The sequence below is a fragment of the Apodemus sylvaticus genome, chromosome 22 (assembly GCF_947179515.1).
Source record: "Apodemus sylvaticus chromosome 22, mApoSyl1.1, whole genome shotgun sequence".
Classification (NCBI taxonomy): Eukaryota; Metazoa; Chordata; class Mammalia; order Rodentia; family Muridae; genus Apodemus; species Apodemus sylvaticus.
The window spans coordinates 39,314,659-39,336,634 of record NC_067493.1 but is presented as its reverse complement, the minus strand read 5'-3'; the positions used below and the strand labels follow the sequence as shown (position 1 = coordinate 39,336,634).

Here is a 21,976-nt window from a genome sequence, read left to right as displayed (position 1 = left end):
CTGTGTGTGTGCTGTGTATTTTGTGTATGTATTTGTAGAATTAATTCAGTCTGCTGTATTGCTTACTAAAGATTCAGCCTGAGTGCTGCGGCTTAGCCACCGGAGGGAACTGCTCATTGATCGGAAAACTGGCTTTTAGAGCGTCTTTGCCCTGCCTGGCCTCTGCTACTATTCGGGTGTTTGTCTCACTGGGGAATCATTGTGCTCATTGGGTCTCATGCTACTGCTTTTCAAAGGTGGTGGGGTTGGGGGACTGTTGGGGTTGGGGGACTGTTGGGGTTGGGGGACTGTTGGGGTTGGGGGACTGTTGGGCGGCTGTTGCACATGTGTGCAGTAATGATCTATGAGCTTGTATTTTCCTCAGATCTCTGATAAAAATCTCAGAAACAGGAGTAAAGTCCCACTTGCCTCCACCCCAGCACTAATGTGTCTGTGTCCGTGTCCGTCTGTATCATTGTGGGGAAAGTTGACTTCTAAGAACTCATTGATTTCCCTTCACTTTTCTTGTTATGCTGGGGACCCAGGGATTTTGACATTTTAAACAAATGGTTTGCTACTGAGCTATATCCTTGACTTTTATTTGTTTTTAATGCTGTATCATTTGTTTCATGCTCTTTCTGTTATAGAAATAAATTGTTACACTAGACTGTGTATTAAGCAAAGCCCCTTTAAAATATTTAGCTTGGAAAAATTTGCTTTCACATATTCATAAAGGCTTTGAGATAAAAGGATTAGTGATGTATGATTAAAAAAAATACATTTTATTTTTTCTGTGTGATGTGTACCGCTATTCACATAGAGGACAGAGGATTTATGGGAGCTGGTTTTCTCCTCCTACCATGTGTGTCTGGGGATCGAAAGTGCTTTTACTGGCTGAGCCTGTGATACATATTTTTAAAGATTAATATATTTTATGTATGTGAATACACCATTGCTCTCTTCAGACACACCAGGAGAGGGCATCGGATACCATTACAGATGGTTGTGAGCCACCATGTGGTTGCTGAGAATTGAACTCAGGACCTCTGGAAGAGCAGTTGGTGCTCTTAACAACTGAGCCATCTCTTCAGACCCTTTACAGTTATTTTTAAGGGTCTTATTTTTAATAATGTTATTACATTAATAATATATTATTGTATGTATTATAATAATATGGTTCTTCAGAAAAGCAAGGAGGCTCTAGTTTATAATAGGTACTAGTACTATATTATTATAGATAATAACATTACGTTATTATTTTTAATGTGTGTGTGTTTGCGTGCGTGCATGTACCCATAAAGACCATGGATCCTCTGGAGTTGGACTTAGATAGCTGTGAGCCGACTGATGTGAGGGTCCTCTGGAAGAGCAGAAAGTGCTCTTAGCCATCATCTCTCAACCATCTTTCCAGTACTTTAAATAAATGGATGATTTAACCTGACCTAAATAAGAGAGCATCTAAAAACTATTGCCTGGTTCTAGGACACAGTACTTGCTCTAGACCAGCTGTTGGGAAGCAGGCTTGTGGGAAGAAAGTGGCCTTATCTTCCCTGACTGACTGAAGCCCATGGAAGAGACACATCTCTCAGCTGTACTGACCAGCATCCCCCGTGCCCCTTCCTAGGTGTTCCAGTTACTAACAGATCTCAAGGAGCAGCGGAAGGAGAGCGGGAAGAACAAACACAGCGCCGGGCAGCAGAACCTGAACGCCATCACCTATGAGGTGAGCTCCACTCAGGGCCTTGTCAGCCAGGAGGGGGCTGCTCCTTAGGGACATGGGAGGAATAAAATGTCCTCACTTGTAGACACAAGGTGCAGGTTTGGGGTCCCAGTCAGCTGCCTGGGATTGGTTTTTCCTCTTTCTCCCTGGCTGAGAGTCCTGAGCAGGCAGGTGGGCAGGCAGGGGTGCTCTTACAGTGTGCCGAGCCAGTGCTGGTCAGCCCCAGCTTTTCTATCCTTTTGGTGATAGCTAGCTGGTGGGAGCGGGGCACATGGCGCCCTCTAGTGTTACAACCTCTAGCAGGCCTTTGACATTGCAACTTCCACCTCGGAGTGTTCCAGGTCTTGGGTTGGGCTGGGAAGTCAGGATTCCTCAGCTCTTGGCAGCAGTTGATTTTGTTTGTTTGTTTGTTTGTTTTTTGCTTTGTTTTTTCGAGACAGGGTTTCTCTGTGTAGCCTTGGCTGCCCTGGAACTCACTCTGTAGTCCAGGCTGGCCTTGAACTCAGAAATCCACCTGCCTCTGCCTCCCAAGTGCTGGGATTGAAGGCTTGCACTACCACTGCCTGGCAAGCAGTTGACTTTGTAGCTGGATTAGGAATTAGGATGCTTCAGCCCTTGATGGTACCAGTGTTACAGTCTGCGAGCCTGGGGTGCCTTTGGCTGGAAACACTTGCTGGCTCTCTTGAACTCTTTAGCCACTGTGTGCACCTGGAGTTTCTCATCTGTCTGTCTGTCTTTGGACAGGTTCTTCCATACTGTGGGCTTCTTATGTAGTCCAGGAGGGTTTGGAACTCCCGATCCTCCCGCTTGTACTGCCCAGGTGCGGGGGTCCTCCCTTCCCGCTGTGGCCCTGTGGGGGGCGGCTGCCATTCCTCCTCTGTTGCCCCGTGTCACCTTCAGGTGTCAGAGCAGCCTGCCCATTCCACCTTTGCAGCTTGGCCTCTCCGAATGCCCCAGCGCTCCGCCGCAGCCTGAGCTGCCCGCAGCTCTGCACTGTCTGGGCTGCTGCTTCGCTGTCTCGCTTCTTCCTGTTGCCGGTGCTGCTCGCTGCACTAGAAATGGAAAAGGAGAATGCAGTAGCAAAGAAGAAAAACAAAAACAAAACTGACCTGGGAGAAGCATTTTATCAGACCTGTTGCAAGCTCAGGGAAGGCAGGCAGCTCAGAGGTGAAGATGTCTCCGAGTCAGTTCACCAGTGAGCCGAACAGTCTGCTTAGCTAGTCAGAGAAGGACTGTGTTAGTCAGGGTTCTCTAGAGGAATGGAATTAATGGGATGGGAAAAAATATGTCTCTCCCACACGCACACTGCCAGCTTTAAAATGCTGACAGTGGTTCCTGGGGACCCTGTAGCTGCTTGGTTTTGAGACTTAGTCCCTCAGCAGGCAGACTGGCTCCTCAGCAGCTGGCTGTCAGAGGGGTTGGGGAACTGGTAGTTGCCCAGTGTGCAAGGCTGGGTGCCTACGTAGTCTCTGTCTGGGACTGGAAGCCCACGGGTTTCCTGGAGAGCTGCTGCTCCCTAGTCCATGATGAAAGCTTGGAAACAGATTCTGATATCAGCTTAGGAATCATCAGCAACAGGGCAAATTAACTCAGCAGTAGGAGGCTCCTCCCCCTTCTGCCACACCCTTTGTAGCTGGACCACTAGCAAAGGGTGCCATCTACCATGCAGATCGGGCTCCCCATATCAGTTAAGGCAATCGGATACTTCTTTAGGCGAGGATTCCCTCTCAGGTGATTTCTAATGTGTGGCAAATTGCCATTAAGACAGTCATAGTAAGGGGTGTTTGTAGTGACCACAGCAGGCCTCACAGCGACGGAGGTTTATGTTTGTTCCAGTCATAGCCTTGTCTTCTTCACACACATCATAGCAGACCCTCTGCAGAGCCATCAGGGAAGTGTCTTTCCTCTGGCTTGCATGGGAATGTGTGCAGGATTATCATTGTGGCTTGCGGTAACAACAACAGTAACAACAAATCCAGTATAGATTGTTCAAAACAGCCCTGTCTGCTCAGGAGCCACAGCAAGCAGCAGCGGTTCTGATCCCCCAAGACCTCCAGGGAGACGTCAGCATGGCTCTGGTGGCACGGCAGCCCACTGACTGTTTGACTGATAGTCCTTTAACTCAGGACGGGAGAGCCCACCAGTTACCCGGGATGGGGTCAAAGTGTCTCGTCCCACAAGATCTTTGCTTATCTATAGGAAAATAGACAGAGCTAGTGCTTACAATGAGAACAGAAATAACACTGATACTGACTTTAACTGTTTTAGCAATGCTTAATATCTGTCCAGTGCCCAGGGAGAGGTGGGTTCCCCCTCCTGTCCCAGGGTAACTAATGACTATGAATTGTCATTCATAGTGACAGCTTGCTACAAGGAAAGGGTTAAAATTATCCAAGAGAATAAAAAAACAGAGGATACCCAAGTCATACTTCCCTCTGTCATCACATAGACTTGGGCCATGCTACTTTCGCACAGTCAGTGTGGCACAGGCAGGGGATATGGCCAGCAGGGAAGCCCCACTGCCCTGTGTGCTCTGGTCTTGCTGCTAGCTAACCCTCGCTTTAAAACTGCACAGGCGGAGGCAGCCACTAAGTTATGCTGGTAAGTGTATGACCCTGGGGCCCAGGGAGAACATCCCAAGGACCTGGAGATCACCACCCACAAGCCTAGGACAAAGACTAAACTCTTTATGCAAACACAAATCCTCCTCCTCCTCCTCCGCCCGTCCTCCACCTTCTTCTTCTTCCTCTTTCTTCTTTTTTTGGTTTTTCGAGACAGGGTTTCTCTCTATAGCCCTGGCTATCCTGGAACTCACTCTGTAGACCAGGCTGGCCTTGAACTCAGAAATCTGCCTGCCTCTGCCTCCCAAGTGCTGGGATTACAGGTGTGCGCCACCACACCCGGATTCCTCCTTCTTCCTTCTCCTTCTTTCTTCTTCTTCCTTCTTCTTCCTTTTTTCAGTTTTTTGAGGCAGGCCTTGGCTGGCTTGGAACTCGCATACCGGGCTGGTTTGGAACTCTGGGCTGGAGCCGGAGCTCCACGCTACAGCACTTGACTGTCTTGGGACTGGAGCGACGGCTCATCAGTTCAGTGCTCACTGCTCCTGCAGAAGACCCGAGTTTGGTTTCTAGCACATGCACTGGGCGGCTCACACCCACCTGTAACTAACTCCAGTGTTGGGGGACCCAGTGTCGCCTTCTTTTTCTGTAGGAACCTGCACTACAAACATATGCACATGCAGACACACAGAGAAACATAGAATTTAAAAATAAAATAATAACTCTTAAAATTCTGGAAACTTTAGAATATTCAACTTTAGCACTGCTTTCCTCTTTCCTTACTCAAGGTTCTTCTGTCAAGATTTTCTGTACATGGATGCTTTGCCTGCATGCGTGTCTGTACCATGTGCATGCCTGTTTGCCTGCGGAGGTCAGAGAAGGGCACCAGATCCTTAGAACTGGACTTACAGACAGTTGTGAGCCACCATGTAGGTGCTGAGAATTGAACCCGGGTCCTCTGCAAGAGCAATGTGTACTCTTACCCTGAACCCAGGTCCTCTGCAAGAGCGATATGTACTCTTAACCTGAACCCAGGTCCTCTGCAAGAGCGATGTGTACTCTTAACCTGAACCCAGGTCCTTTGCAAGAGCGATGTGTACTCTTAACCTGAACCCAGGTCCTCTGTAAGAGCGATGTGTACTCTTAACCTGAACCCAGGTCCTCTGCAAGAGCGATGTGTACTCTTAACCTGAACCCAGGTCCTCTGCAAGAGCGATGTGTACTCTTTTTTTTTTTTTTTAAATATTTATTTATTTAATTAATGTATGTGAGTACGTTGTTGCTGTCTTCAGAAACACCAGAAGAGGGCATCAGATCTCATTACAGATGGTTGTGAGCCACCATGTGGTTGCTGGGAATTGAACTCAGGATCTCTGGAAGAGCAGCCAGTGCTCTTAACTGCTGAGCCATCTCTCCAGCCCCATTGATGTGTACTCTTAACCTGAACCCAGGTCCTCTGCAAGAGCGATGTGTACTCTTAACCTGAACCCAGGTCCTCTGTAAGAGCGATGTGTACTCTTAACCTGAACCCAGGTCCTCTGCAAGAGCGATGTGTACTCTTAACCTGAACCCAGGTCCTCTGCAAGAGCGATGTGTACTCTTAACCTGAACCCAGGCCCTCTGCAAGAGCGATGTGTACTCTTAACCTGAACCCAGGTCCTCTGCAAGAGCGATGTGTACTCTTAACCTGAACCCAGGTCCTCTGTAAGAGCGATGTGTACTCTTAACCTGAACCCAGGTCCTCTGCAAGAGCGATGTGTACTCTTAACCTGAACCCAGGTCCTCTGTAAGAGCGATGTGTACTCTTAACCTGAACCCAGGTCCTCTGTAAGAGCGATGTGTACTCTTAACCTGAACCCAGGTCCTCTGCAAGAGCGATGTGCACTCTTAACCTGAACCCAGGTCCTCTGCAAGAGCGATGTGTACTCTTAACCTGAACCCAGGTCCTCTGTAAGAGCGATGTGTACTCTTAACCTGAACCCAGGTCCTCTGCAAGAGCGATGTGTACTCTTAACCTGAACCCAGGTCCTCTGCAAGAGCGATGTGTACTCTTAACCTGAACCCAGGTCCTCTGCAAGAGCGATGTGTACTCTTAACCTGAACCCAGGTCCTCTGCAAGAGCGATGTGTACTCTTAACCTGAACCCAGGCCCTCTGCAAGAGCGATGTGTACTCTTAACCGCTGCGCCATCTCTCCAGCTTATTCACATTTCTCTCTCCTAGGGCTTGAAATGGCCCATGTTTGACTCCCAGCGCCCTTGCTAGGTGACTCAGCTGCTTGGAACTCTGGTTCCAGGAGGTTCTGAAGCTTCCTGCCTCCATAAGTATCTATACTAAGGTGCACAGACATGCATAGACTCATATGAGTAAAAATAAAAATAAATCCTTTTTAAAAAGTCACAATTTCTATATCTTATGTTGGCCTTTTGTGTATTTATTCTTTAGACATTAAAATACATATCAAAAACACCGTGTAGGAACCAGAGTCCGGCGATTGTCCAAGAATTCCTCACGGCAATGAAAAGTCACAAGCTGACCAAGTAAGTAAGTTCTCCTCAGGAGATGACAGGTAACAAGAAACTCCGTAAGAGTAGCGTCTCTGGACAGCTGTCTGCGACAGCTGCATGCACATTCAGTCACACTGTGGCCTCACAGTTGTACACAGTACTGCTTTAAGGTAGGATCACGGTATTGTGGAAGGACAGCTGAGACTGAGACACATGGCCGTGTACAGCCACAGCCCACAGCATGCTTTCCTCAGAGTCTTTTCTCAGGGTCCCAGTTCATGAAGCTCCTTACTGCCTGTCACCATAGCTAGACGAGATGAAAATGGGGTTCAGAATTGCAGCGCTGAGTTGAAAGTATAGCTCGGCACTAGTGTTTGCCTAGTGTGTGTGAAGGGCTTTCATCCCAGCGCTGTGGGTGCCAGAGGATGCAGGGGGAGGGGGGCAAGACAGCCAAAAACCACAACCAACCAAAAACAAATAGCGGAAGCACTGTCTGTAAGGTTGCTCGGTGAAGTCACCTGACGTTCTCATTTGTGTTAGCTTGATTATAGTCTATCTGAACATCAGGTGCCTATCAGCACCTTTCTTGGCCTTTGAAGTGTGAATTTAGATTACAAAAGCTAAAAGCACAGGTTGAGGTTTGCATTAGGAGAAAACCTTCCCATGTCCTAGGATCAGTGCTAGAATTGATGACTTCCAAATGTTGCTCTGTAAGCCACTGTCTGCTTGCTCAGGTTTGTGGTGTCTGACGGTTCTGGGGATCAGACCTGGGCCTCACATGTGCGAGGTGGCTATCTCAGAATCACTGATCCAGCCCTCTACAAGCTTTGTCTTGGCGCTCGGGATGACTGTAGTTTACGGGACTAAGCTCACTTCCCTGCCTCTGTTCTCTGAAGAACACTGAATGCAAACATCTAAAGTGTGTGTGTGTGTGTGTGTGTGTGTGTCTGTCTGTCTGTCTGTCTGTGTGTGTGTGCACGTGTACGAGCGCAGCTGCCCTTGGAGGCCACATGAGGACATCAGATCCTTTGGACCTAAAGTTCCAGGGGTTTGTGAGCTGCCTAATGTGGGTGCTGAGGACTAAAGCCTGGTCCTCTGAAGAGCGGCCAGTACTCTTCCTTAACCACTGAGCCACCTCCAGTGCCCCCTCCGCAGCCTTTGCCCCCTCCCCTCCCTCTTTTGAAGGAGTTCGTTTTGCTAGAACTACTGATCCGCTCATTCATTTCAAGACTGCTCCCTTTTGTTTCATGTTGTAGTAGTATCTTTGCTAATTCTAAGATCCTTGTTAGCATGAGTTTTCTATCTCTTCCTTTCCTTTGAAAATAAGTCATATTTTCCTGGTTGAAATCACTTTGTAAATTGTATCCTGGGCCTTTTGATTATTATATTTAGATAGTTTAGACCGTCGATCCTGTCAGAAGACTGTTAATGTGGCTCTTGGTTTTATAGTGTGTAGCCAAACTTCTTATTGTTATCATTGACAATAGGCATTAATAGGCACTAATAAGTATGGCAGTTGCTTTTAAAAATTATTTTTAATTATGCAGATGCATGTGTCTGTATGTGGATAAGGTCAGGTCAGTGCAGATGCCCCAGGAGGCCAGAGGCTTGGGCTCCTGGAGCTGGGTGGTTGTGAAGTGTCTGACATGAGTGCAGGGAACTGAACTTGAGCTCTTTGCAAGAGCAGTGCGCTCTCTTAACCCCCGAGCCTTCTCAGGACGGATTTTCAAGGCCTTTCCCAGGTGTTCGTGTGAACTATCTGGATCTGGTCCCTGCGACTTCTCCATGGTGCAGATGGTGGGAACTTGCTAGGCGTGGCTGAGGCTCTGGGTTCCATCACCAGTATTGGCCCCTCCATGGGGGGGTGGGTACGGAGAAAATGGGAGGAAGAAGCCTATAAAATAGGAACCATCTTGCAAATGGATTCACAATTGGCTAAAATCTACATAGGCTTAAAGCACGCTTCAGTAGTCAGAGGATTATTGGCTCCCTTTCCCTTTTGCTGTCTTCAAACTAATTATTTATCAAGTCTTATGTAACTTTTTGACTAATCATATTGGGCAAGAGCTCCTGGCAGTGTTGTACAATGGCCAGTAGAGGGATCCTGCAAGCTGTTTTCACCGTGGCTGGCCTCTGCCTCTTGGCCTGCGTGGCTGCTGAAGGGACTGCAGGCCAGCTGAGAGGGCCAGTGCATTTTAACACGGAAACCGTGCTTAACAGAGGAGCTGCTGACAAGGTCTTTAAATCGTAATTTGATCTGGAAATCACCTTCTTTCTGTTTTGCTCCAGGGAGTATTCCTTTGTGTAGTCATCTTCACCCCTGCGTCCTTGAGGGCAGGCCAGGAGCCATGGTTTATCTGACTTGGTAGATTGCATCATAGTACAGTTGGAGATCAACTCCGAGTCACTCTGGTACTGGGTGTTCAGGAATTTTGTATTGTGTGACCCAAGTCTCCACCCAAAACTGACACGTTAATATTTTAGCTTTGCCCTGCACTCTTTGTTTCTCAGCCCCCCTTCCTATCCTGAGCTCACCCCTGTAAGGCACACAGCTCTGTGGAATGGCCCCTGCTCTCACATGCCAGCCCCGTTAGGTCTGCGGTCGTCCCGAGCAGCCTCTGCTCTGCACACGTTACTCCAGGGGGTTGGTACCATCTTTTTGGGATGTGTACCTCAGACCAGCCAAGCTCAAGGACAGATGGTGGATTCTCAGGTTTCCCTAGTTGTCTTACCAGATCCGCTCTCAGAACATAAAATCCTGCTTCTTACCTCCTCAGAGTTCCCATAAGCCTCTATTAGAAGTTAGGGCTCCCCTAGCCCTTCCTTTAGCTTGCCCTGCAGATTACACTTGCATTAGGCCGAGCCTGACGCTCTCAGTGGTGTGATGGAGGGGGCATAGTGGAGAGGCCCTGAGTGTCAATTTTAAGGATGCTGCTTTGTTTGCAAGAGGAGATGGTAAGATGAAGGCAGGCTCCGGATGCTGCTGAGGAGGTGCTGTTTTCTAGGCATGGTATGGAGTTGGGGATTGGCCTGAGGCTTCTCTATATGAGTCTGCAGTTTGTTTAGATCGTTTCATGAAATTGGAGATGTTTGAAGATAAACTACTGAAGGGCAGAGTTCACAGGATTCTTGGGGGTGAACTAGGGAAATTCAACTTTATACCAACACCTTTGGGAGGACCCTGGCTGGAAAGACAGGACAGGGGTTAAGAGCAGTTAGTGCTCTGCTGAGGACCTGGCTTTAGTTCCTAGCACCCAGAGGATTTGGCACCTTGTGGACTTCTTGGGAACGGCATGCATGTATGTATGTGTATTGTCTGGTGTCATGGAGGGAAGAGGGGGTAGAGACAGTAGCCTTCATGTAGGCACTGGGACCCAAACCTGGATCCTGTGCAATAGCTCTTAGTTACTGAGCCATCTCTCCAGTCACATGCTTTCAGTCTTTTAAAAAACATTTTTTCTTGTATTGAAAAGTAGAAGGGTCTAGAGGATGGAGCTGTTGTCCTGTTACCAAGAGGTTGGACGCATTTACGGTAATAAGTAAAAGTTCCTGGAGCTGAGTCTCGGCAGTGGGTGAGAGGTGAAGGTGGCTCCCAGCTTTCTGACTGGAGGTCCTTCTAGACTGGAAGTATAGCAAGGAGCTGGTTCGCTGGAAAGAGTGGTCACAGAAGCTTCAGACGTGTTGATTTCAAAGCTTGTGGTGTATCTACGTGGAGATGTGTGGGAGGCACTGGGCTACAGAGGTCTCAAGCTCAGCTCCTGAAGCTGGCAAACACAAGTTTCTCCATCAGAGCTTGAGTAGCTCTTGAGATTGTGCCGTTTGTATGAGGAAATTCCCAAAAGGCTTGGAGGGGAAGATGACAGACACCCAGAGCAGTCAGGAAGACAAGTGGACAAGAAAGAGCGGCGCTGTGATCCACGGCAGGGGGCTGACGGAAACAGTGACTGCAGTGGCCATCAGAAGTCGGTTAGGGCATCCCTCAGGACGCCCAGGGTCTGCGAATGGCAGACAGAAGTTCTAGCAACCGGGCCAGCTGCATGACCAGCCCTGCTTCCTTGTCTGCACAGAAAGCTCTCAGGGCTCAACGCAAAGTCTCCTTTCCCTCTTCTCTCCACTCTCCCCTTTTTGTTTCTTTTCATCTTTTCCCTCCCTCTTGCCTCCCATCCTGCTGTGGACTGAGCACAAGGCTTCCAGTGTATGAGGTCAGCACCTTTCTACTGTGAAATCTCATTTGTTGAGTAGGTTGATTGCTAATTGTTTTAGGGGATGCTGAGGCGCAGAACTTCACGGTGCTCATGCTGTAATTGTTAGCACCTGCATCCGTGGTGGAGCTGCTGCGGGGCCGTCGTCATGGTGAATGTTTGTGCTAGCAGCGTCTGGCTTCTTCTGTGAGCTGGGGTGACTGAATAGTGGGCAGCTATCTTGACGAGTGGGAAGCTTGGACAGGTCAGGTCCTTCTTGGTGTCAGATGTTTCACATTTGGAAGCCAAATGGAGACCAGGCAAGTGATGACAGCGGCCACTTGAGATGTGAGACTGTCACCTCCTGTGGCCCTCATGAGCTGAAGGGCTGCTCTGATTTGTTTTACGGACATGAACTGAGGCTTGGGAATACATGACTTACCCTGCTTTCCAAAAACCTGGCCAGGGCAGCTGTGGTGTGGCTTTTCATCTTGATCCAGAGTTATCTTTAAGCTCCATTTGTGTTGAACAGAACTGAAAGATGAGTCGGACTGGGAAGGAAATGTAGACCTTGCCACCTGTGTGGGGGCAGCAAATGTGAAGCCATTCTTTTCCCTTGACATCGTGTCCCTGGAGAGGTGGCGCAGTGGCTAACAGTACCTGCTGCCCCTGCAGAGCACTTGGTTTGGTTCCCAGCATGCACATGGAGCCTCATAACCATTTGTAACTCCAGCCCCAGGGAATCTGATGCCCTCTTCTGGTGTCCATGTGTAGTGCACATAGTACACATGCTGACCAACGCTCATACCGTAAAGTAAGATTAAATAAATCTTTGAAGTCCTGTCACCTTTTAACCTCTTCAACAGTGGGCTGCGTATCTCTTGTGTCAGATGATAATTGCTATAATCCTGACAGGAGGCGGAAGCAGGAAGATCAGGTACTAAAGTCATCCTTGGCCTTCTACCAAGTTTGAGGTCAGATGGTAATTACTAGCTTCAAAGCCCAGGCTGGCTCGAATGCACTATCCTGTCTCAGCCTCCTTAGTTATGAGGTAACAGGTTGAGCCACCAAGCTCAAGCCACAAGCCTGGCTTCTTTTACTAAGATAATTCAAATCTGAGTTAACGCTGTGTAGTAGCTACTTTTCTCCTTGCTATAAAAATGCCTGACAAAACCCATTTGAGAAGAGAAGGGCATGTCCATCATGGGGGGCGTGTCCGTCATGGGGGGCGTGTCCGTCATGGGGGCGTGTCCGTCATGGGGGCGTGTCCGTCATGGGGGGAAAAGCATGGCAGCTGGAGTCAGGCAGCTGCTCACGTCGTGGCCTCCATCTGGACTCAGGAAGAGTGCTGGTGCCCAGATCACTTCCTCTTTTTTATTTAATCCAAGAGTCCAGTCCGTGGGATGGGGGCATCCGTATCAACCCTTCCCCTCCCCCTTCCCAATTTACCCAATCTAGAAACTATTCCATAGGCATGTCTGGAGGTTTTCCCCATGGTGGTGACAAATGCAGTTAAGGTGACAATCCATATTGACCATCGCATACTGTAAAACTAGCATCTGAGAATGAAGCAGAAGGGTCAGGAGTTCAAGGTCTTACTCAGCTAGATAGCAAGTTCAGGGCCAGCTTGTCATAAATAAAATGATATGCCTCAGTGGGTAAAGGGACTTGCTGCCAAGCCTGAATACCCAAGTTTGGGCTTTTTTTTTTCTTTTTTTTTTTTTTCTTTTCTTTTTTTTTTTTTTTTTTTGAGACCCGGGTTTCTCTGTGTAGCCCTGGCTGTCCTGGAACTTACTATGACCAGGCTGGCCTCGAACTCAGAAATCTGCCTGTCAGTTTGGTTTTGGAATCCACACAGCAGAAAGAAACAAGTGCAAATTGTCCTTGGACCTCCAGAAGTATGCTGTGGCTTTTACACACACACACACACTACATAAACGTTTAAAAAATTTTTTAAAAAACATCAAAAAAACTGAGCAATTTATAATCTTACTCTCAAAACTGATCCTTAGTCATTCCTAAGCCGTGACTAACCAATGAAGATACTTTTATCTTTATTTTTTAATTGAATTAAGAAAACATGAATTAGGGCTGAAGAGATGGCTCAGCGGTTAAGAGCACTGACTGCTCTTTCTAAGGTCTTGAGTTCAAATCCCAGCAACCACATGGTGATTCATAACCATCCATAATAAGATCTGATGCCCTCTTCTGGGGTGTCTGAAGACAGCTACAGTATACCCACATACATGAAATAAATAAATCTTAAAAAAAAGAAAGAAAACATGAATTATAAAATTCTCATTTTCCAAGTAAAAATTAGTATAGCAAATATGATCACTTTATTGATCAGGCTAGCCTCTAACTGATGTAGGTCTGCCTACCTGTGTCTCACAGTGCTAGGACCCAAGCCTTGGGCCACCATGCAGGCCAGGGTTCTTTTCAAAGGTGCTTTACAGTGTGTCATTTCTTTGTTGTGTGGTTGTGGGTATGCATGTGTCGTGGTGCAGTTTGGGGAGATCAGAGGACAACCCTCAGGAGTCAGTTTCCTCTTGCCACCTTGCAGAATTCAGGGCCGGAGCTGGGGTTGTTAGGTCTGCAGGAGAGCTCTCTTTCTACTGAGCCGATGCACTGTCTGCACTATCGCTTACATCTGGTCTTAAAACTGCAGCTCTGCTGTTGCTGTCTTAGGAAGCATTGCGCCTGGGAGCCTGTGGGATACTGGTGCACACGGACCTCTGAGTAGCGGTCTTCTGAGTCTTCCTTATTGCAGGGCCCCGTGGCAGTGATACTCCATTTCTTTTCTGAGAGTAACTCGGTCGAAGCCCAAGGTCTTTTAGGGCATGAGAGTTTTAAGCAGTTTGTGCTTTTCTTTTGACAGAGCCGAGAAGCTTCAGCTGCTGAATCACAGGCCAATGACCGCTGTTGAGATCCAGCTGGTGAGTGGGGAGGGGCGCTGGGCTCCAGGGTTGCTTTGCGGGTTGGAGATGCAGAAAGGCAGAGAAGGAACAAGCCAAAGCCTGCACACCCACCCACCCGGTTGGTGCCATCAGTGAAGGGAGAGACCAGAGGCCTCAGCAATTGGGCCTAGTTAATGTGGACATGAGGCAGTGGGAAGCTAGAAATTTAATTCCTTAAAACGGGTTTGGCATCCTGTGTCCCGCTGTTCTAGGCCTTTCTGGCCTTTCTGGCTTGGCTGTAGGGGTTATAGCCAACCAGATGTTGCACAAAACTATTAAACTCAGTGTCCCCACACCCACCGTTCCACGTCTTCCCTTCCTCCCCACATGTTGTCCTCCTCTCCGCCCCCCTGGGCCAGCCTAACGGAGGCTCTTGTTCTAGCTGATACTCAGCTGTCGCCGTTTCCTGTTGCCCCCCACTCTGCTGGTGCTCCCTCTACTACACAGCATTAATTTCTGTCAACATTTCACAACGCAGCCTGCGTTCATCTCGTCCTTCTCCCTGCCTCTGCCCCTCTGACTGTCTCTGCCCTTTCACACAGGGTCTCAGGCAGCCCCACTGGCTTTGAACCCTCCCTCCCAAGGCCTGGGATTACAAGCTAGTGCGAACACACTCGCCTTACAGATCACTCTTCTAAAACCATCAATGTGGTTTCATTTCTCTGCATAAAAACATCTAGTGGGGCTTCAGCAGTGGGGGACAGAGAGAGAGCAGGGTGGGCTATGGAGAAAGTGAAGACGAAGGCCTGTGATAGGCTTCTCTCATGAGCTGTGTGGCAGGTTCCTCCTTACACGGGCAGAGCGTCAGCAAGCAGTCCTGTCACTGCCAGAAAAGACTTTGGCTTTAAGAATTGGTAAATTTGTTTCCAGTGCTTGTCTAAGAAATATGCAGCTCTTAGCTGGGTGATCGTGGTACATACCTTTAATCCCAGCACTCCGGCAAAGGCAGCAGAACTCTGAGTTCAAGGACAGCCAGAACTTCAAGGTTGGTGGCGCATGTTTGTAATCCTAATGTTGTAGAGGCAGAGGCTAGAGGATGGCAGTTTGAGGTCAGCCTGGGTCACATAACATACCCCATCTTGAAAAAATATAAATAACATTATAATAAAAATATAATTAATAAAATAAATATAATAAATAAAAGTATAAATAAAATAAATATAAAACAAGAACAAAAGCAGTCAGCTCTTTGTAAAATTTACAAAAAGTATGGAAGTCAATGGTTAAATTACCTCCGTGAACTTCAAGAATTTCCTATTTACAACATTTCAGAGGTTATAATGTACTTAATTTTTGACTAAAACCTTCATTGTCTTCCTACAGTTTTTTCTGTCCTTCTGAATGCACCCAAAATTAAATTATAGAAATTCCTTCCATTCTGGGGAGCTTCCTGGGGGACTTGGCCCTTATTCTAACACAGGTCCCCATCTGTGTCCTCATTGTTCTAGATATTAGACAGACTCAGCTTACAGGAGAGAGGAAGATCAAGAAAGCAATCCCTGTCCCTTGGGTTAAGGATCACAGTTGGGTCTCCTCCAGCTTTAATCAGCACCATATGCTATTCATGGCTGAGTGACAGATGGAGAAGAGACATGAGGATTAGCATGGCCCCATCCCGAGCCTGTGCAAAGCTCCGGCTCTCTTAGTGAGAGAACTGATCCTGGGTGCTTCAGCCACGTCAGACACGGTCCAAGGGCCTAGCGAGGGTCACTTGCAGTGTTGGAGGAGGACCAAGAGTCTTACCTTTTATCCCAGTGAGTGGTTGGGTGGGTCTGAGTAGGACCTTGAACAGTATTCCTCTTCTAAGCTGTGTTTCCAGAGACAGATGAGAGGGCGCTTCTTAAGGTCACAAGGTTATGGGAGCCCCCAAAAGCCATCTATAAGTTGAAGACCCTAAGATACTAGAAGATTGGCTCAGTCCAGGCGTGACGTCCTCAGTATCAAGGAAGCTGATGGTTTAGCAGTATGAAGCCTGACACGGGGCCTGAGCTCAGGGTCTGTGTGTGTCTGACAGCCTAAAGGCCAGAGCCTGAGCTGGGGTGTCCCAGGATGCAGGTGACATGTTCTCCAAGGGACACAGTTGGGGTGAGAATGGTGCTGTCCTGGTCCCTGCCACTTGGATGGCGCTCACCTGCATTGGAAATAGACATTCTACACCAAGTCCGTCACCTCACACACAGGCTTCCAGAGACACAGCACAGGGGCACCCAGAGCCCTACCAGCCGACTAGGTGTCCTTTAGGACAGCCTGACTGACTTCTGAAATCACCATCACACCCGGCGAGAAGACGAATGGGGTGTCACCTCAGGTGCTTCTCCTTCTACAAACTCGGTTCCCTGCAGCTAGACCATTTTCTAGTCAGATTTTTTTCTTCCCTAGAATTGGTTGCAAAAGGTAGCAAGCCCTTTCTCAGGGCTTAGAGCAGTGTACTGTCTGCCCGAAAGCGCAGGAATGAGGGTTTCACAGATGTTGGAGAGCAGAGGCCTGGAGAGCTTCCTGTGTTAACTACAGCCATGTGCTCTCCCCAGACTCTCTGACAGCAGCTGCACTGCGCATACTTGTTAAGATTAACTTGAGAGTAAGAAGTGCCGCCACTGGGGCTAGCTGTGGTTCCTTGGTGGCTGTCCACTGACTGGGAGGCTCTGTGAAGAAGTGGTCCTGCTGTGTGGCTCTGGCTCGCTCTGCTGTAGTCTATTTGGAACAGTCTAGGAGCCCTCTAGGTGTGCCAGTGAACTCTGTGAGCTCAGGTCACCGCCCTGCATGTTAAGTTCCGTGGCCTCCTACACAACCCTGCCGGCCCACTGTAGGCCTCACTTGAACTTACTCTGGGAAGTTGAGGTCTCAGAGGCTACGTGGGCTGCTGGGCTAAACTGCTGGAAGTCATCGTGTTGCTGTGGCTGAGTTTTCCTAGGTTTAATCTTGAACCTTATTCCTAGGACATCTCATTTAAGGCCACATTTCATATATCTTGTAACATATAGATCAAAGTGATTGTACACTGTACTTCAGTGTTTTTGGTAAACCCTTGCTTTTTTTTTTTTTTTTTTTTTTTTTGAAACTGCAACCTATCAAATGAGGTCAGAAGTACAATCTTCTATCTAGTCTTACCTAAGGGGAGATATCACATTAACGCTCAGAAAGGTTCTGATTCTTAGGCAGTGGGATGGGGGAGATGGCTCAGTGGGTAGAGGACTTGCCCTACAAACTTGAGGACCTGGGTTCAAATCCCCCCAAGCCCACATAAAGCTGGTTGTGCAGCATCTGTAATCCTAGGGCTCCTCTAGGGAGATGGGTGGCAGAGAAAGGAGAGTCGGTGGAATTCGGCTATCCTGACATACTCATACGCAGGAGGACCAACCAACCAAAGGAGACGCTGGCTCAAGTTAGGTAGGTGAGCACCGTACCCAAGGCTGGCTTCTGACACACACACACACACACACACACACACACACACACACACACACAGTGGCACACTCACTTGAGCATGCACGTGTGTATACATACACAAAGATTAAAAACTTTGAAAAAATGAAAGTGAAAACAAGCTTTAAACTGTTTTCAGGTTGAAAGCTTTGGATTTCTGATCACAGCTGCTCAGCCTTAGTTAGCTTTGGGGTCATGTGAGGAGAGCTGTGTGCTGGGGCTGGCAGCTTCCAGTGGGGAGCGGCTCTTCTGGAGCGCTTGGCAGCCTCCAGGGATTAAGAGGGCTTTGTATATGCAGAGATTGGTCCTTCACCAAGGGCTGGCTGCTAGCATTGGGGTTTTCCGTTCTCATTTCCCTTTATATTGTGAACAGCTCGCCCGGTGGGACTGGAGACCATTGAGATGGAGCCTTGAGCTGCTGGCCTGGGTTGGGACCGTGAGGCAGGATACACTTGTCACTTACCCTGGTGGTCCAAGAGGAGTGATTAAGCTTTCTTATGAAAAAGAAGCTTCTCTTCTGAGTGTATTTCATTTAGCAGAATACTGGTTAGGTTTCTTTCTGTGCCTGAGAACTGAGAATCTTATGTTTAAAAACACCTTTCCAACTGTAATTATCCCTGAGGATTTGGGTGTGATAAAAAGTTGGTGGAATTGGAGAGCTATTGCCTTTTTGCTCCAGGCACACCTGGTGACTCTTGATTGGCACTGGGGCCACCAGACCTAGGACAGTGATGAGGGCAGGAAGAGACACTGGCTCTTACCCAGGAAGGCCTTAGAGGGCCCGACCCAGCTCACACCAGAGGATTCCATCCTGCTGGACACATCACATCGGTATTCTAGAGGAGATGGCATTGAGCTTCAAGAGCTAGCGCCTGCTCCCTGAGGCACAGACGGAGCTGCTCTCAGAGTGCCGTGTCTCTGTTCTCAGAGTGCCGTGTCTCCGTTACTCAGTCTGCCATGGTCTTGGCTTTGGGGTTTAGGGCTCTGAACTTCACTGCCTCCCAAAAGTGCCCTGGTCACTGTGGGTCCAGTGTGGCCCTCGTGCGGTGGAGCTCTTCAAAGATGCTTTGGCCAGGTTGTTAATTGGCAACGTTTGCCAGTTACTCATGTGTTTACAGTCGTCCCTGTGGACTAAACAGTCAAATCAGCTATTTCCCTTCAAATCTCTTTCCTCTTTGGGGGCACACTGTGTTGGATTGATGCTATTAATTTTGTATGTCTGATTTTAAAACATGATACTTTTTTTGAGATAAGGTTTCGTGTAGCCTAGGTTTGCCTCAACTTAATATAGTAGTTGAGGTCAGGCTGCCCCTCCTCACAAGTTCTGGGATTTAGGCATGTATCAACATACCTGTATAAAAATGCATTTTTAGAAACTTGTTTCTTTTTTCATTTCTTAAATTATTTAAAAACATTTTCTACCTATATTTTGATCATATTCTAACTTCATATTCTCTCTTCTCTCAAAGGAAAAAGAAACACAACCCCACAAAATCAAAACAAACAAACCCCAATAAAACAAAAATTACCAAACTAAAACTATAAAAACATAAAAACCATGGAGTCTTATTTTCTGTTGAGCCTTCTCCTGGGCATGGGGCTGCCTTGGAGGGTGACTGATAGGCTCAGTGTCACTCGATTGGAGAAAACTGGTTTTCCTTTTCCTTTTCCCAGTAGGTTTTAGCTGCATACCTGATTAGCAGCTGAACTTAGGGTGTGTGTGTGTGTTCGTCTGTCCGTCCGTCCGTCCCTGCCATCTTCTCCGCGATGGGTTATCCCTGTGCAGGTCTGTGTGTACTGTCACACTTGGTGGGCGGGGTTTGGTAAGGTCATCTCATGCAGAGCTCAGTGCTCCAGAGCCTGCTGCTCTCTGCATGCTGTGCACTTCCGGATCCTTGTATAAATTCTTATCTACTACAAGAAGAAGCCTCTCTGATGGTGCTTGAGTGACGTGTTAATCTATGGGTATAGCGGTGTGTCATTAGGAGTCATTTTACTGCTACGTTCCTTTAGCAGAATAGTTGCAGTAGGTTTTCCTTAGGACCATGACCTGTGTAGTCTCAGGTCCCTGGCCACGTTGGCAGTGTCACATGGAGTGGATATTAAATCTAGTCAACAGGCAGTTGGTCCCTTCCATAACATTTCTGTTCCTCTTATCCCAGTCAGTGTACCTGGCAGGCAGGCTCCACGGCTGGGTGACTGTTAGTGACTGCTTCTCTCCGCTGATAGCATGTATATACCTTCTAGTGCTGTGCGGGTGAGTCAGTAGGCGTGAAGCTTCTAGTTGGGCACTAGCTCTGTTTCTCCATCCTGCATAGCATAAGTAAGTGGTGTCTTCAGCAGTAGGGCATCACCCTCAGGTTGTGGAGGTAACCAATCACCCTGGAAATACCCTGTGATTTGGGGGACCTCTGTAGCCAATGACTCATCAAGAAGTAACCCATTCCCTACACTGGGGTTTTGACTTGGTCCATGAGATAGAATTTCTTTATACTGTGTATACATTTTAGGGAGCGTCTACAACAACGGGTCTTCAACAATGGGTCTCCACATTCCTTCCTTTACCCTGCCCCCACTCCCATTTAATCCTCCTGTTCTAGTTTCTCCTTCATCTCTTTTGTGGATGTTTTGTTTATATTTATTTGAGACAGGGTCTCTCTACATAGCCCTGGCTGTCTTGGAACTCACTATATAGACCTGGCTGACCTCAAACTCATAGAGATCTACCTGGCTCCGTCTCCTGATTAAAGGCATGTGCCACATGCCTGGCCCTCTGTGGGCATTCTAAATGAAAGACACGTATTAAGGCTTAAAAGCTCACATGCACATGTGAGAGAAAACATTCAGTGCTTGTCTGGGCTACCGTACCTGGGATGATTGTTTCTAGCGGTATCCATTCCTGTGCAGATACCTTAGGAATATTCCGTTGCTTATAGACCACGTTTTCATTATCTGTTCGTCAGTTGATGGATATCTAGGCTGTTTCTAGTTTCTGACTATCATGAATAGAGCAGCAATGAACGTGTGTGAACAAGCATCTCTTTAGTAAGATGTAGAGTCCTGTGGTTCTGTGTCCAGCACTGGTATCGCTGGATCATGAGGTAGTCAATTTTTGACTTTCTTAGGACCCTCCACACTGTGGCTATATTTCATAGTGGCTATATCACTTTGCACTTCGTCGATAGCAGTGGAAGGGCATTCCACTTTGCCTGCGCGGTCCCCAGCATCTGCTGTCATTTGTTGTATTGATCGTGGGCATTCTGACCGAGGTGAGGTGGAACCTCAAAGCAGTTTTAGTTTGCAGCATTTCCCTGGTGGCAGAGCGTGTTGACTCTTCATTCAATAAGTGCTTCTCAGCCATCCATGCCATGTCTTTTGATCTCTGTTTAGTTCTGTGCCCCATTTTTAAAAATTGGGTGTTTTCTCGGTCTTTAGTCTTTTTAGTTCTTTGCATGTTCTAGGTACTGTTCCCCATCACTATGTATAACTAATGAGGATTTTGTGTATAATTAGTGAAGACTTTTTCCATGCTGTAGGCTGTTGCTTTGCTCACATAATGGTGTTCTCTATTGCTTGTTAGCTTCCTGAAGTAACATTTCTAATTGTTACTATTAATGCCTCTGGTCTCAGTATCCTGTTCAGAAAGTCCTTTCCTATCCCGTGAGTTGAAGCCTGTGCCCTGTTTGACTTTGGTCAGATTCAGGGTGTCTATCTGGTTTTATGTTGCAGTCTGTAGCTGATCCCACTTGGAGCTGAATGTTGTGCAGGGTGGTGGTGGGTGTGGATCCATTTTCATTCTTTCTGCATGCAGCTATCCAGTTTGATCTGCACCATTTGTTGAAAATGCAGTGTATATTGTTGGCTTATTTGTCAAAAATCAGTGTCTGCTGATGTATGTAACTCTGCCTGCACCTTCAATTCTATTTCATTGATGAGCATGTCTGTTTTTATGTCAGTACCATGCTGTTTTTATTATTATAACTGTAATACAACTTGAAATATGGGATGGTCTTGTCTTACTCTGATGGGTTTGCCCTTATATGTAACTTGGTCTTTTCCCTCGCAGCTGTTAATGTCCTTTCTTTGTTCTGTGTTTGTACCTGATAGGTATCCCTTTCTTTGGACTGGGGAATTTTTCTTCTATAATCTTGTTAAAAAATAATTTTCTGGCTGGGAGGTGGTGGCGCACGCCTTTAATCCCAGCACTCTGGGAGGTAGAGGCAGGCAGATTTCTGAGTTCGAGACCAGCCTGGTCTACAGAGTGAGTTCCAGGACAGCCAGGGCTATGCAGAGAAACCCTGTCTCGAAAAAAAAAAAACTAATAATAATAATAATAATTTTCTGGGCCTTTATACTTATTATTTGTAGATTTTGTATTTTCATAATGTTCCAGATTTCTTGGATGTTTAATGCCTAGATTTTAATTTTTTAAAATCTTTTTTGATTTTATTTGACTAAGTTACCCATTTCTTCTATCTTGTCTTCAAGACCTGAACTCTGCCTTCTGTGTCTTTTAATCTGCTGGTTTTGCTCACCTCTCAGCTTTGTGTTTGACTTCCTGAGGTTTTCGTCTCTTTCTTTGTTAAATTCTACTTCCACATCCCAGATTGTTCTCTTTACTTCAGTCATCTGGGTCTTTTCACGGTCTTCAC

The 21,976-nt window shown here is 47.3% G+C and overlaps 1 protein-coding gene and 1 long non-coding RNA gene across 2 annotated transcripts in view; one reads left to right on the top strand and one right to left on the bottom strand.

The window, feature by feature from the left end:
* Positions 1-21,976, top strand: part of Crcp (CGRP receptor component) — a 36,349-nt gene that overhangs the window by 10,727 nt on the left and 3,646 nt on the right. Inside the window, exons 3-5 of the mRNA XM_052168546.1 lie at positions 1,604-1,702; positions 6,702-6,796; positions 13,823-13,880. Of these exons, the coding sequence (XP_052024506.1) occupies positions 1,604-1,702; positions 6,702-6,796; positions 13,823-13,880 (252 nt within the window). The remainder of the gene's footprint in view (positions 1-1,603; positions 1,703-6,701; positions 6,797-13,822; positions 13,881-21,976) is intronic.
* LOC127673024 (uncharacterized) lies at positions 5,832-6,327 on the bottom strand. The gene is made up of 2 exons (XR_007975062.1): positions 6,232-6,327; positions 5,832-5,862 (listed from the first exon to the last, which is right to left on the bottom strand). It is a non-coding gene; the product is annotated as an uncharacterized LOC127673024 (long non-coding RNA).